Source organism: Pan troglodytes, chromosome 3 (assembly GCF_028858775.2).
Source record: "Pan troglodytes isolate AG18354 chromosome 3, NHGRI_mPanTro3-v2.0_pri, whole genome shotgun sequence".
In the NCBI taxonomy this organism is placed as follows: Eukaryota; Metazoa; Chordata; class Mammalia; order Primates; family Hominidae; genus Pan; species Pan troglodytes.
Window position 1 is genome coordinate 153,421,492 of NC_072401.2, and position 13,651 is coordinate 153,435,142.

The 13,651-nt window shown below is 44.5% G+C and overlaps 1 protein-coding gene across 2 annotated transcripts in view; it reads left to right on the forward strand.

Moving 5' to 3' along the window:
• FHIP1A (FHF complex subunit HOOK interacting protein 1A) overlaps positions 1-13,651 on the forward strand; it is a 258,682-nt gene that overhangs the window by 236,307 nt on the left and 8,724 nt on the right. For both annotated transcript variants that reach the window (XM_016952373.4, XM_016952372.4), the window contains 3 exons: positions 1,354-2,487; positions 8,135-8,313; positions 8,663-8,801. In XM_016952373.4, the coding sequence (XP_016807862.3) occupies positions 1,354-2,487; positions 8,135-8,313; positions 8,663-8,801 (1,452 nt within the window). The remainder of the gene's footprint in view (positions 1-1,353; positions 2,488-8,134; positions 8,314-8,662; positions 8,802-13,651) is intronic.

The following is a 13,651-nucleotide window of genomic DNA, read 5'->3' on the forward strand; positions in this document are numbered from 1 at the left end:
TACTGTCCGGGGTAAATAATTTGCCTAAGAAAGTAGCAGAGCCAAGACTTAGGTTTTGCATCTTGGTTCTATGTCTTGGTTCTACTACTTTCTTGGGCAAATTACTTAAGTTTTCTAAACTTTTTTTCTTATCTGTAAAATAGTACCTACTTCAAAGGGCTATTCTCAGGAAAGCAAGTGAAGACATGTAAAGCTCTTAGAAGACTGCCTCGCATGTAGTAAGTGCGCAATAAATACTGCCAGTAGTAGTATTTGAAGTCTTTTTACATAACATAGATAAGAGATAAACACTAACGTTTTAGCTTAGCAGTAGAGCTATAAAATATGAATTATGTCTACCCTAATGCCCTGGAAATGGGTATCCTTAAAAGCTCAATTCTGACCCAGTCTGGTAGAGATTTAGAGCATGAAGAGACGTGAGGCTTGCAAAGATGTGGCACTGACGTAAGAATGGAGGTTGGTGTGAAATTGCCTGTGCTTGAACTGTGGCTCTTCCACAATTTGGGTTGGGTGTTCTTTCATCTCTGAGCCTCAATTTCTTTATCTGAAAATGGAGAAAATAATATCTACCATATAGGATCATTGGGAGAATTAACTCAGATAGCATTGATAAAGCACCTGCAGCCTACTAGATGTTTAAGAAATGATAGACTATATATTTTTCCCTCAGTCTTTTTCTCTTGAGGGAAAATGTAAACTCATAGGAAGATATTTTTGCAGCTATTTCAGTAGTGAAGTTGGAACTTTTAACATCAAAGGCAGTCATGGTAACATAAGCAGCATTCTTAGGTTAAAATGACTTTTGTAGTGAATATGATTTTACTCTAAGAGACCATTTGATAATATCAACATCCCTGATAGTCCCCAGGAAGACAGAATGAGTTAATAGGCTTTTCTAAAAACCCAGGATTTTTCTACAAAAAGTCTGGTTCTCAGATTCATGGATTACCAGCCTTCCGCTTTAGATTCAAAGTAAAAAACTTTAAGGTTATTACTCTGTGGCAGGTACTATATCAGGTGTATTACCTAATTTAATTCTCTCAACAACCTGAGAGATTGCGATTATCAGCTCTTCTTTCTCTAATGACTCGTACCAGATAATAGATTTCCATCGGCTATAGCCACTATCTGACTGGCTATATTGGTTTTCTATCTTCTGTGAGGGTAGAGTTTCTATTATTAATCTTTCCTTCTTACAATCTAACCATATTATTCAGAGGTCATTTTAATCAGATATAATTAGACCCAAAGTAGCTGGCAAGACACAGTCTTAGCCCGAATGGGTCACAACCCCATCCACTACCTTTGTCCCCACACCTCCCTTGTTCTAACCAGCCTCTGCCTCCTGTGCAGGGCCTGTGGAGCGGCCATTCCCCGAAGCGTTCTCCCAGTCAGCCTGCATTGTGGAGTATGGGAAAGCCCTGGACATCAGCTACCTGCAGTACCTGTGGGAGGCCCACACCAACATCCTCCGCTGCATGAGGGACTGCCGTGTCTGGTCCGCCCTGTATGATGGCGACTCCCCCGACCCTGAGATGTTTCTCCAGAGTCTGACGGAGGAGGGCAGTGTGAGCTCGGCCTGCCCTGTGTTCGGGCTCCCGCAACAACTCCCCAGGAAGACGGGACCTCAGCTGGCTCCCAGAAAGGACAAGAGCCAGACAGAGCTGGAATGGGATGACAGCTATGACACTGGAATCTCCTCAGGGGCTGACGTGGGCTCCCCAGGGCCTTATGATGATCTGGAGGTTTCAGGCCCCCCAGCACCCATTGATCCCCCCAAACACATCCAGGAGATGAAGAAGAATGCCCTCCTGCTCTTCAAAGGGTCCTACATAGAAGAGTCGGACTTTCAGGATGATGTGATGGTGTACAGGCTGTGTGCTGAGAAGGACTCCGAGGACGTGAAGGATTCTCAGGAGGAAGCTGCTAGGCCACCAGCTGAAGCTCAGGCTGAAGTTCAGAATGTCCCCATCAACAACGGCCCACTCCTCAGCACCCAGCCAGAGACAGATTCAGAGGAGGAGTGCAATAGGGACAATTCAGACCCGTTTCACAGTGAGCCCAAGGAGCCAAAGCAAGAGAGGGAACCTGAAGCAGCCCCAGAATCCAACTCAGAGTTAGCATCCCCTGCCCCTGAGGCAGAGCACAGCTCTAACCTGACAGCCGCCCACCCGGAGAGCGAGGATCTCATTGCCCAGTATGACCAAATCATTAAAGAGCTGGATTCCGGCGCCGAGGGCTTGATGGAACAGAATTACCCCACACCTGATCCCTTGCTTCTCACTAAGGAGGAAGAAGGGAAGGAAGAGAGTAAAGGAGAAAAGGAGAAGGAGGGGAAGAAGGAGCTAGAAGATGAGGAGGATGACTTTGACTCTTTTATAGCGGAGATGCCTGCTGTAGAGACTGTGCCTTCCCCATTTGTGGGGAGAGATGAGGCTGCCTTTGCCAGTCGTCATCCCGTGAGGACTCAAAGCACCCCATTCACAGGTGACCATCTTAAATTGCTTTGTGGTTTCTGCTTTCGAAAGTACTTGTATATATTGGAACAGGAAAGGAAGGTAGGAAAAGGTAAGGGATATTATCGGTTTGTCTAACAGAGGGCTGCAAATATTTTTGTAAAGACCAAAGAGGGGTGGCTTTATTTTTATTTTGCCATTCTTGTAATGATTATCTTATTTATTTCTCAAGCTAGAGGTTAGATTTTATTACTTAGTAACTTCTTTTGATATGTCAGTGTTAAAACAGTAGGGCTGATTAAACCACACAAGAATCCAGACGTCTTACTTAATGACTTCATTTATTCTAGCGTAACTAACTTATTTTTCTCCTTAGCACTTATTTACATTTATTTTTAACAAATGACTGTCTCCCCCAGTAGAATGTATGCTCTGTGAGGGTGGAGCTCTTTCCCTAGCACTGGAAGAGTGAACAGAGCACAGAATAGGTGCTCAGAGTCCGTGTTGGGTGACAGCAGCTGTGCACACATCAGAGGCATTGGGGTTAGCTGTGCCTTTGCCTGGGAGCTCATTTCAGAGAATCACAAAATCTTTATCCAAAAATAAGTGGAGTGGACCCACGTCAACTAATAGCTCTTTGAAAGAGTGGGTATGTTCAATGATACACCACCAGCCACAGGTAGAAATCTTGCAAGAGGTAAAGGGATAGGATAGGACTTAAAGATAGGCAGATTAGGGTGAGGAATTATGATAGAAAACATCATTAAATATTAGCCAACAAAATCTGCATTTACAAATCATGGTGCAGAGGGAATCGCCATAGATGAGAGGGCTCACTAAGCTCAGGGAAGGCCAGGGTGGGACCACTGGATGGTGTTCAGGTAGCAAGGAGAGGGGCTGGAAGATAGTAGCAATGGAGGGTGACAGTGGCCTTGGACCAGGCCAGGGATTGAGTCCTGGTTCTAGCATTTAGCAGCATGTGGCGTTAGCATCCCAGGCCCTCCATTTGCTCCTGTGAGGACTGAATGAGATACTGGGAGGTCATTATTCATTTTGTGACACGTAGCACCCAGGAGAAGCCTGGTGAGGAGGGACTGTGCTCCTACCTCTTGGAGTAACCCAAAATAGATGAAAACAGATTGCCTTCTGGTCCAGCCAGCCAAGTAGGTTTATGTGATTTCAAGGAGCTCTTCCAGCCTCCTCCTCCAGTATTTATTCATCTATTTACTGATGCCTGAAGATTTGTATATACAGGAAGAAAGCTTTTAATTCCACAATTAAAGGCTTGCGGTTCTAGTTGAGATAACATTTCAGTCTGAATGAGTTTTAATTAAAATTCAATCAGTCAGTCAATCATAAGTAAAATGGATTAGATAATCCCACTTTTCCCAGTTGATAAGGGGGACAGGGAAGGGGGAGTTGGAAGAGTTCACTTGAAGGGAAAAGGGCAGCAGTAACTTAGCATGTCACAGCTTGCCTTCTCATAGGACATCTGGGCTACCCATGGCCGTGAAGATTATTCTTTAGAATGGCAGCTTTCTTACGGAGGAGCTTCATTCCTGGGAAATGTGTAAATAGAGGAAAGAAAGTATAGCTCAGGGCAAGGAAAAAAAAAAAGCTAATCCAACACCTTATTAAATAACATCAATATTTTACATATAATACACCTGAGAACTGACAAAACATACTGCAAGCTCTTTGATACATACAGGTAATTGTCACTAAAACCTTCCTTTTTCCTCTTTTGAACCTTATACACAGCTTTAGCAAACATCTCTCTTTCCATGTATGTGTGCTTTATAGTTTCCAAACTTCTGAGTGTGTTCTGTAGCATTAGGCTTAACTTCTTCTCTCCAGGGCATCTGATTTCTACTGAAATGAGTTCACTTCCCAGCAAAATCAAAGCATTCCATTTGTCTAATTTTATTTATTCATGTGTTCAGCAATCTTTTATTGATCCCCTGATGTTTGGCAGGTTCTATGCTAGGAAATAAGGACACAACATTAAAGGAATTCACAGACTTTTAGGGGAGACCCCAACAAAGAAGTGTACTCTTAGTGGGAAATGCATGATTAGTTGTCATATGCCAAGACCAGTGGGAACCCAGTGAGGGAGTGGGAATGGCCTCACAGAGGAGGGGCATGGACAGTGCAGGGGAGTCCCCAGGTGAAAACAGGTGAGAATGATAGTCCAGGCAGAGGAGACACCAGGAGGAGACTGAAGAGCCTGCCAGCCTGTGGGGTATGACCGCATTGGGTGGGGAGGTGGGAGAGAAGGGCAGAAAGCTTGGTTGGTGCCAGCTTATGGAGAGCCTTTGGGCCAAGCTGAGGAATGGAAACCTTGTGCCCTGGCACTGAAGAAGGCCCTGGAGTTTAAAGTTGAGGAATGATGTGACTGGATCTGAAAAGGCCAGCTTTGGTAGGAGTGTGGGGAGAGCACTGGAGTGGGGAGAGGGTGGTGCCAGGAAAAACAAGTGAGACACCCTTATTGCCGTGTCAGAATTCAGAATGCGCCAGTGCTTTTATCTAGTAACTCTGTTTCTAGGAATGTCCTCAGAGCTGTATTCACACTGTGTGCTAAGGTGTACATACAGGGATGTTCATTGCAGCATTGTTTAGAATAGGAAAAGACTGGAAACAACCTAAATGCCCACCAGTAGGAGACTGACTTGCTTGTGCAACACCCTAGCAATCTAATATTTTGTGGTCCTGAGATGAGACAGCTCTGTATGTGTTGACACGAGGTGTGGTCTCTAGGGTGTATTGTTAAAAATACTAGGTCTCTCTGTGTCTCTCTCTCTCTCTCTCTCTCTCTCTCCCCCCCTCCCTCTCCCTCTCTCTCCTTGGCAGGCAAGATAATGCATTGGGTAAGAGCACTGGAACAGGTGGTATGAATTAAAATTCTATTATTCACAAGCTGGGTTCACTTAGCATTCTGCCACCTCTTTAAATGGGGATAAATAATAAATATACTTCCTAGGGTTGTTCTGAATCTTGAGTGAGTTGATACATGAAAAGTGCTTAGCACATTGCCTGGCAGGTAGGATGTTATTAATAAATGTTTTCAGTAATAATTAAATTAAATCTCTATTAACATAGAAATGCTGTTGCTGGAGTCCAGACCGGAAATGAGACTGACCTTAGGCAGTGGAGCAGGGGAGGTGGAGCTTCAGGTCCACATCAGAGATATGTCCAGGGTAGAATTTGCCGAGGGAGGCACGGAATCAATGGCCGCTCCATTCTTGGACAGGGGAAGTGCAGGAAGAGGGTGCAGGCTCGATGGAGGCAGGGGAACGGGAGAGCGGTGAGTGGATGACAGGAGGGGCAGTGGAGAGAGTCTCAGTGATTTTGAAGAATGTAATACTTTGTGAGGCGGGGAGTCTATCTGTCCTCTTAGGAGATGTGGGAAGAAAATAAAACTGCTGTCCTCCAGAAACACCTGCGGCTTCCTGAATTGTGCTGAGCCTTTTGATTTTCAGCTGCTTACCAGATCCCCCTCACATTTTTTGTTAAGCAGGGTTTTTTTTTTTTTTAGTGCTAGAAACTAAGAATAAAGTAGGAATTTGAAAGTTTTAATACATTTTTAATTGCGCATGCCCAAGGAGTGATGAGTCATTTCATTAGCAGATGCTAATTATAATGTCAAAGTGGACTCCATTTGTATCATTACAGTCTACTGGCCTTGACCTAATGATATTCCGTCATTCACCTAGGTCAGTGATGACATGATCTTCCTCTCCACAGGGCATGGGATTCAAGCTCATGTGCCCCCCCACCTCACCCCTTATAGTAGTGATGTCCTGTGGATGGTCCCCCCTGGTCACTGCATGGTCAGCAGTTTAGAGTTTGTAGGCCAAGCACAGTCTGGGACTGGGGAAGGCACAGTCTGGGACTGGGGAAGAGAAGTTGAAGGATCATTTTATGGTCATATGTTTTACAGAAGACTCTGCCCACCTAAGTATGTCTTAATTCACCTGCTTTTGCTCCATCTGGAAGGAAATAGATGCTAAGCCAGGGACTGCTGGGGAGCAGGTGAGAGGAAGCTGAGGACAGCAGCCTTCCCCCTCTAGATCTACCTTGAAGGCCGAATTGTGTTGCGATGCCTTAAGAGTTGCCATTGACATTTCTGGGGTTCTTTATGGGAAAACCATTAGTTGCTTTCAAACTGGGGTCCCTATCCAGAGTTTCCAAATGTGTTTGGCAAGTCTCCCAGTTGTTTGTTAAGCATCTTCAAAGAGTCTCTATCTGAAGAGTTCATTGACCTCTTATGTCATGGAAAGTGACTAAAGACCTCTGCCTCCCATCCCAAGGATGGGGAAGTTGAGGCTAAATGCCACACATGAGGAGATGGTGCCTCGTGTTGAGATCCCTTAGAGACATCCTTAGTGTTCCTGGAGACAGGGATATTGCAGTTACCCTGTTCCTCCCCTGTGTGGTAAAGGTTTCGGTTTGGTGTTCCCATTCCACACACAGAGCTTCTGTTCCTTGCAAAGGGTTTTACTCTCTTATGCTACCAGGGCTTCTGAATGAAGGAAGCATCTTGTGATGAAGTATGTTTTTGTTAAACTCGTATTAATGTTGGTGACATCTTCATAAGGCATGGCTTATATATCAAGGGATGTGTGCTTTCGTTGTAAACATGCCATGGTTTAGTAGCATCATCAATAGCTCCACCAAGGGAAATGCAAAATTCTCATTGATTGTGTTTAACAGAACACTTTTATGGTAAAAATTTAAAGTATCTTCAAGTAAGTTTATTAATGCCAGATTTATTTTTGGTTTTCCCCTGCCCTCAATGAACTCAAAGCATATTAATTTTCTAGTGACCCAAAGTAGCAGAAACTTCTTTTTGCCTATTTTTTCTTAATGGACCGCTTTTGTATGACTAATTTTTTAACTGCTTTTTTAAAATGACTGCTTTTGTAGTCATACGGATTTTATTTTTTAAGAAATCTGTGACATGCCAAACTGTATCTCCCAAAACTGACACCCTTTTCTCTCTCCTCTGAAAATTCAGGTGTGGTTACCGAGTTGCTAAGGCTACTAAGATTATAAGCAGGGGCTCCTCCACCTCTCACCTATTTTTTTTTATTGTTCCACATTACGACACTTGACAAAACCAAATTTTTCTCAGTGTGCTTGTTCAGGATAGGCAACCCCTGTTCACAGTGTTGCTATTTGATAAACATAGTTTGTGCGTTTTTGGTGTTCTTTACAGAGAATTTTTCATTACTAAGACTTTTAATGGCCTCTGGTGCTTACATGAAACCCTACCGTCCATATAGTCCGTGCATCATGAGATGATGGCTGTCATGTTTTAAGCATTGGCAGCCCCAAGAAATACAGGAATGATGTAGAAAAGCATATTTTAATTTTAAAAAGTTAAATTATTTGTTTTTTTTTTCCGAGATCTGTGATAATTTTAATAAGTATCAAAACTGCTCATGGAGTGAAAATGTCAGTAGCCATGCCTATTTTTCTGTTCTCTTTTTGCCACGGTGGTTTGTTTTCCATTTTGGTTTTGAGGCAGGAGAAAACGTGGCCATATTTGCTGTGTCTGGCTTGCACCTGTGGGCCCATGGTGGTTTGGGAGATGTGGCACCGATGGTTCTGCAATTGTCAGGGAAAGGCATCCCTGTGAGCCCAGCCAGCCCTGAAGCCTTGTGTTCTTCCTGCAGGCCCATTCATCAGCGTAGTCCTGTCAAAGCTGGAGAACATGCTGGAGAACTCTTTACATGTTAATTTGCTGCTTATCGGGATCATTACTCAGCTAGCCAGCTACCCCCAGCCACTCCTACGCTCCTTTCTGCTCAACACCAACATGGTCTTCCAGCCAAGCGTCCGCTCTCTCTATCAGGTATGTTAGCTGAACCCACATCCACACCTGTTGATTTTGTGGGTGCTAATTTGCAGGGCATCTCTTTCTCTTTATTTTGTTTTTCAAAAATTCCTTTGCTCTAATTCATTTGCTTTCCTTCCCTGTCCTATTAAGCTCACTGTGTAGTTTATTCTAGACAAACTGTAGAGCTTCATTTAGTTTGATGTTTTGACGGTGCCCTACGCAGAACACCCAGGCAGTTAAAAATGAACAAATGTCTAACATCATAATAGTTCCCATAATGAGGGTGCTACCTGCAAGATATATTGATAACTGGGAGTGGAATTTAATGGTGAGGCATTAACATCAGTAATGCTGTTTTTGACAGGTCCTTGCATCTGTGAAAAACAAGATTGAACAGTTTGCTTCTGTGGAGAGAGACTTCCCAGGGCTCCTCATTCAAGCTCAGCAATACCTGCTCTTCCGTGTGGACATGTCTGATATGACCCCTGCAGCACTAACCAAAGGTAAGCCAGGTTTCTCCACAGCGCCCCTCCTTAAATTCCTCCTCCACGTCCCTGGCCTACTGGCCTCAGTTCACAGATGCTGCACTGGCTTCTGGATCCTAGAAGCATTCAGAGATATTTTCATTTTTATGCAACAGAGAGGAACCACCTCTTAGCATTCTTAAACCTAAAGAAAGGTCTGCCTTGCTCACACCTGGCCTGTTTCCTCTGTGGAGGGTCTAGAGGGGATTTTGTTTTTTTAACTGAGAGTGGTGCCTGCAAGGAGCTGATGTGTAGGGTATTGTCAGGCTAGAATAAATCACACGGCACACATGGGCCAGAAAGAGGCATTATATGCACTCTCCGAGCCATTTTTTTGGGCAGCCTGTTCTGAGGAGGGCATGTGTTCTCTTTATTATGTTTTCAGAGGCTCTTGGGCCAAAAATAAGTGTGCTTTAGGGCCCTAGGAGGTAAAACAAAACACAAAACAAAAAAACGGTTTGGACTGGGAGAAGTAAAGTTTATGCTCAGCCTAAAATCTCTGAGAGTGCCTTTTTATGGGCTCTAGAGGAGATGTTAGGCCAGGGCCCTGGCAGAGTGAGGAGTGGGGGTGGGAGCATGGGTCAGTGCTAGTAGGAGCGCTGAGGATGGCTGGCCAGGCCTGGGAGCACCACTGCTGCTTTACCTTATTTAAGCTCTGGTTGGACCGATTTGCTGACCATTGTCCCCTGAGCTGTGACTTAGGCCTTGGTAGGAGCAAAGTAGGAATGCCCCATATTGCACTGGCTTTTACTTTTCCACACACAGACCAGTCAGGCTTCTTTGTGGCAGATGAACAGTGGAGAGAGTAAGGCTCTCAGTCCTGGGCCAAAGGCAAGTGATCAGAAACAAGATTGGCAGTGAGCGGCAGAAATGAAACTCAGGGCAATTGTTCCACCTTTCAAAGAAGCTGAAAAGAACCCAGAACTCTGAAGGCCTGATGCTGCCCCTGTGCAGCTATTTGATCTTGGTTGCTTTACCTCACAGGCCCAATGTCCCTTGATTTTTAAATGAAGGATTTGTTCTCCATCTCTTAGGTGCTTTCTGCCTGAAGCCAGAACTTGGGTTGTGATGAGCTCTTAGGGTACTGCAAGGTAGGATTTGAAAGAAAGGTAGGCCATGTGCCACTGGTAAAGTGAGGAGTCGGGCTTTGAGAAGAGCAGGCAAAGGCATTCATGGTGGGAAAGAAGCCTGGCATCTCTGTGAGAAGGTAGACTTTGGGTGCCATGTGGCCTCCTTAGACACATGGGTGGTAAGTGTGTGACCTGTGTTCCTCCTGAACAGGGCGCATGCTGCTGCCACCCACCCTGCAAGAGAAGGTACACCAATTACCAGTATAATAAACCACTGCAAAAACTCATTGGCTTAACACAAGGCCATTTATGATTGCTTATGAATCTGTGTGGTCATCTGGGTGTTTTGCTGATCTGGGCCAGGCTGATTTTACCTGGACTCGCTTGTGTGTCTGCCATCAGTGGGTGGCTGGATGTCTAGGATGGCCTCACTCACATCTGTGGCTGTTGGCTGGAGTGATGGAGGTGATGGGGGTGTTTCTCACCATCCAGCAGATTAGCCCAGGCTGGTCCATGTCACAGTTAATAGGGTTCCAAGAGTGAGAGCAGAAGCATAGAAAATCTTTTGAAGCTCAGACTCGGAGCTCACGTAAGGTCCATTCTGCAGCATTCTGTTGGCCAAAGCAAGACAGAGGGCCAGCGCAGATTGAAGAATGGAGCAAAAACCCCACCTCTTGATGGGAAGAGCTGCAACAAGTTGTGGGCATTCTGCAGTCTCCTAGACAAGGCCTGGTCTTCATTGTATTTTACAGTTTATAAGGGGCTTTCTCAAGCGGTCAATTTTCATTATCAAACAGTGCTCTGAAAAGGGCAAAAAAGGCGCCGTTAGCTTAATTTTCATTAAGGAAGCCAAAATTAGAGGTCCAGGCTATTCAGCCAGGATCATGAAACTCAAGTGCCTGAGCCCGTCTTAGCTAATTCAAGGAGATGAGTGTACACACTGACCAACCTAGATATACTGAGGTACACTAGATACTCAGGGTACACTGAGCCTTAACCCCTACATTCAGGGAAGGGGTGGGAGTCACTCACACCTTGGGCTTGTCCTGGTTTCAGAATGTCTGGAGGCCATGATTGCAAAATATGTGCCCAGGGAACTTGTTCTCACTGCCTAAGGTTGTCAAATTAGTTAGCTGGGTTCCATGCTCCTTAAGTAAGGTCTGTGACACTCCAGGGCTCTGACCTGTAAGAATCTTCTCTCTGGATATAACATTTTTCTTTTACTTGAGTTTTTTTAGATTAACTTTCTAACTTTTCCAGGTTAGCCAAGTCATACTCTTCCCCCACTTAAAGCATCTTTAACTGACAGAATGAGAGTTTCCTGTCCCCTTGTACAAAGCTGACTTCTGAAGCATTTACTGTGACGTGATTTCCTGTAAATGAGTCAAATCTGGGAGGCCTGTTCTCACTGGGATACAGAGCAATTTACAATGAAGAATTATGGTAATGGGCCAAATATTTGGGTTTCCAAGTGTCTGTGTGCTCTGCCCTTTGCCTAATGCTGCTGCCAGGGAGATGAACACATAACGTATCTCTCTCCTCACTTCTGAAATCTTCCCAGTATTAGTCTTGAAAACCTTGTGTTGCAGCTTTTCAGACCCAGGGCAACATTTCAGAAGCCATTCCTAATTCTGACATTTATTTATACTTCCCTCCGTCCTGCCTTTTTCTTCAGGTGCTCGTGCATGCTTGTTGGACCCTTTTATGAGGGGCGTAACTCAGGCGTCTGTAGCCAGAGCTGCTCCATCATGCAGGCCCTGCATTCCCTTCACCTCCTGGCAGCCCCAGTGAAAAACGAGCCTCCTCACTAATGCTTCCAACAGCAGTAAAAGTCTGTGTGGCCGCTGCTCCAAAGAGAGCGGACGTCCTGTTCCCAGTTCCACATTATTATTCTTGAGGCTGTTGGTCTCTGAGATTCAGCCACTTGCCATGCCTTTCTCTTTCTACTCAAATACTTTCCAAACCACAGAGTAACAGTTCACTGTATTTACTTATATTCAGAGCCCTTTTACTGGGCACTGATTCTAGAAGGGAGATCAGGTAGGTAATGGCCCCAGTTTACAGAGATGGAAACAGACATTTTATGATGAGCTGGTGGCCAGGTAGGGACCATAACTCGGGTCTGCTTGCTTTTGAATGGAGAATTTGATGGTGCTTGGTGACACACTGAAAGGCCAAGACCCCGGAGGGGAGCCCGGGTCAATGTGCTGCCACCACTGATGGAATCATGCTATGGATCTCCCAGCCAGCCCCTGGTCTCCCTCACTGGGTGTTCTGCCTTCATTAGTGAAGACAGTTCTGATTCTTGGATTCATACTGGGTAAATGAGCCTTAGCAATGACACTTTTTATTCACAGATCAAGCTAGACAAATGAGTCACAAAACCCCTTTTTAGGGGAGAAGAGAATGAATGAATTTGGAAGAGAATGAATGAATTTGAAGGAGAATGGGGAGAGGAATACGAGCAGCTGCAGGGAGAATCAGGAGTAGGGAAGACTGATGAGATCAGTTCCTTCACTCATTTATTCAGCAAATGTTTATTAGCTTCTATGAATACAGAAGTGTGTTAGGGGTTGCTAAAGACATGTTATCAGATAGGGCTCAGCCCTGAGAAAGGTTGGAGTCTAGTAGAGGTGATAAAACATAAACAATGTGAGGCTGAAGGGCAATGCAGGCCTTAGTTGGTCAATAACATGGAGAGGAGGCTAGAATGAGACTGTTTGGGTAGAGGGCAGAGGAAGGCATAAAGACTATAGGAATGACTTCTGGGGGCAGGAAACTGGAAATTCATTGTGAAGTTGGTGGCAACTGTACTGATGAGGAGGATGTGGTAGCTGACACCCATTCAGAGGTCCCTGTGTACTTTATACCTATTGACTCATTTAATCCTTATAACAACTCTATGAATAGCTTTTGGCAGGTGAGGAAATAGAAGTACAGAGAGGTAAAGCAATTTGCCTGAGGTCAGCCAGCAAGTGGCAGACTCTGTGGTCTTAACCACTGTACTAATAATGCCTCTAAGGCTAGTAAGATTTAGGTGAGCAGAGAATGGGGCAGGGAATTCCAGGTGGAGGAACAAGCATGAACAGTGCAGGTCTCGGTCTGGGAGTAGGTCCATGGTGTCCCAGTCCCCATTGGAACGCAGGCCAGCTTCCTTTGTGAGCTTTGCTGGGCACTTTGGAGAGTGACAGGGCCTGAGCTAGGGTTGGGGATGAGAAGGGGTGCTCTCCAAGGTTGACATGTACCTCAGTGACATCAACACTTTTGTGCTCACTCTGTTGCTGGGGCATGAATTTCTGCTGAAAGGTAGCAGAAGACAGATTCTCAGCAACTTTTCCAGTTCTTTATGGCATTAAAGCTGTGATAAGCCTTAATCTAAAAGGATATTTAAAGCAGTCAAGTGGAAGTTGTTTTTTTTTTTTTTTAACACTAAAGACTATAGTAGTGAGATGTGGAAAGTACTATAAATGTCAAGAATTTTTAGTACTGTAGTTAAGCAACACTCTGAGAAGAGTGTTGAAAAATGGTACTGAATTCTAAGAAGCAGCCAAAATAACGAAGAACTTGAATATAATGATTTATAAGGAGTAATGAGATTGTTTGGGTAGGGGGCAGAGGAAGACATAAATAATTCCTACAAATATATGAGGGCTGATGATGTTCAGGAATCAAATAGGGATGTTGAACCATTTTAATTAGTAAAAACTGATTTGATAGGAAAATGCAAATCACTTGGATATGTTAAAATTTGAACTCATC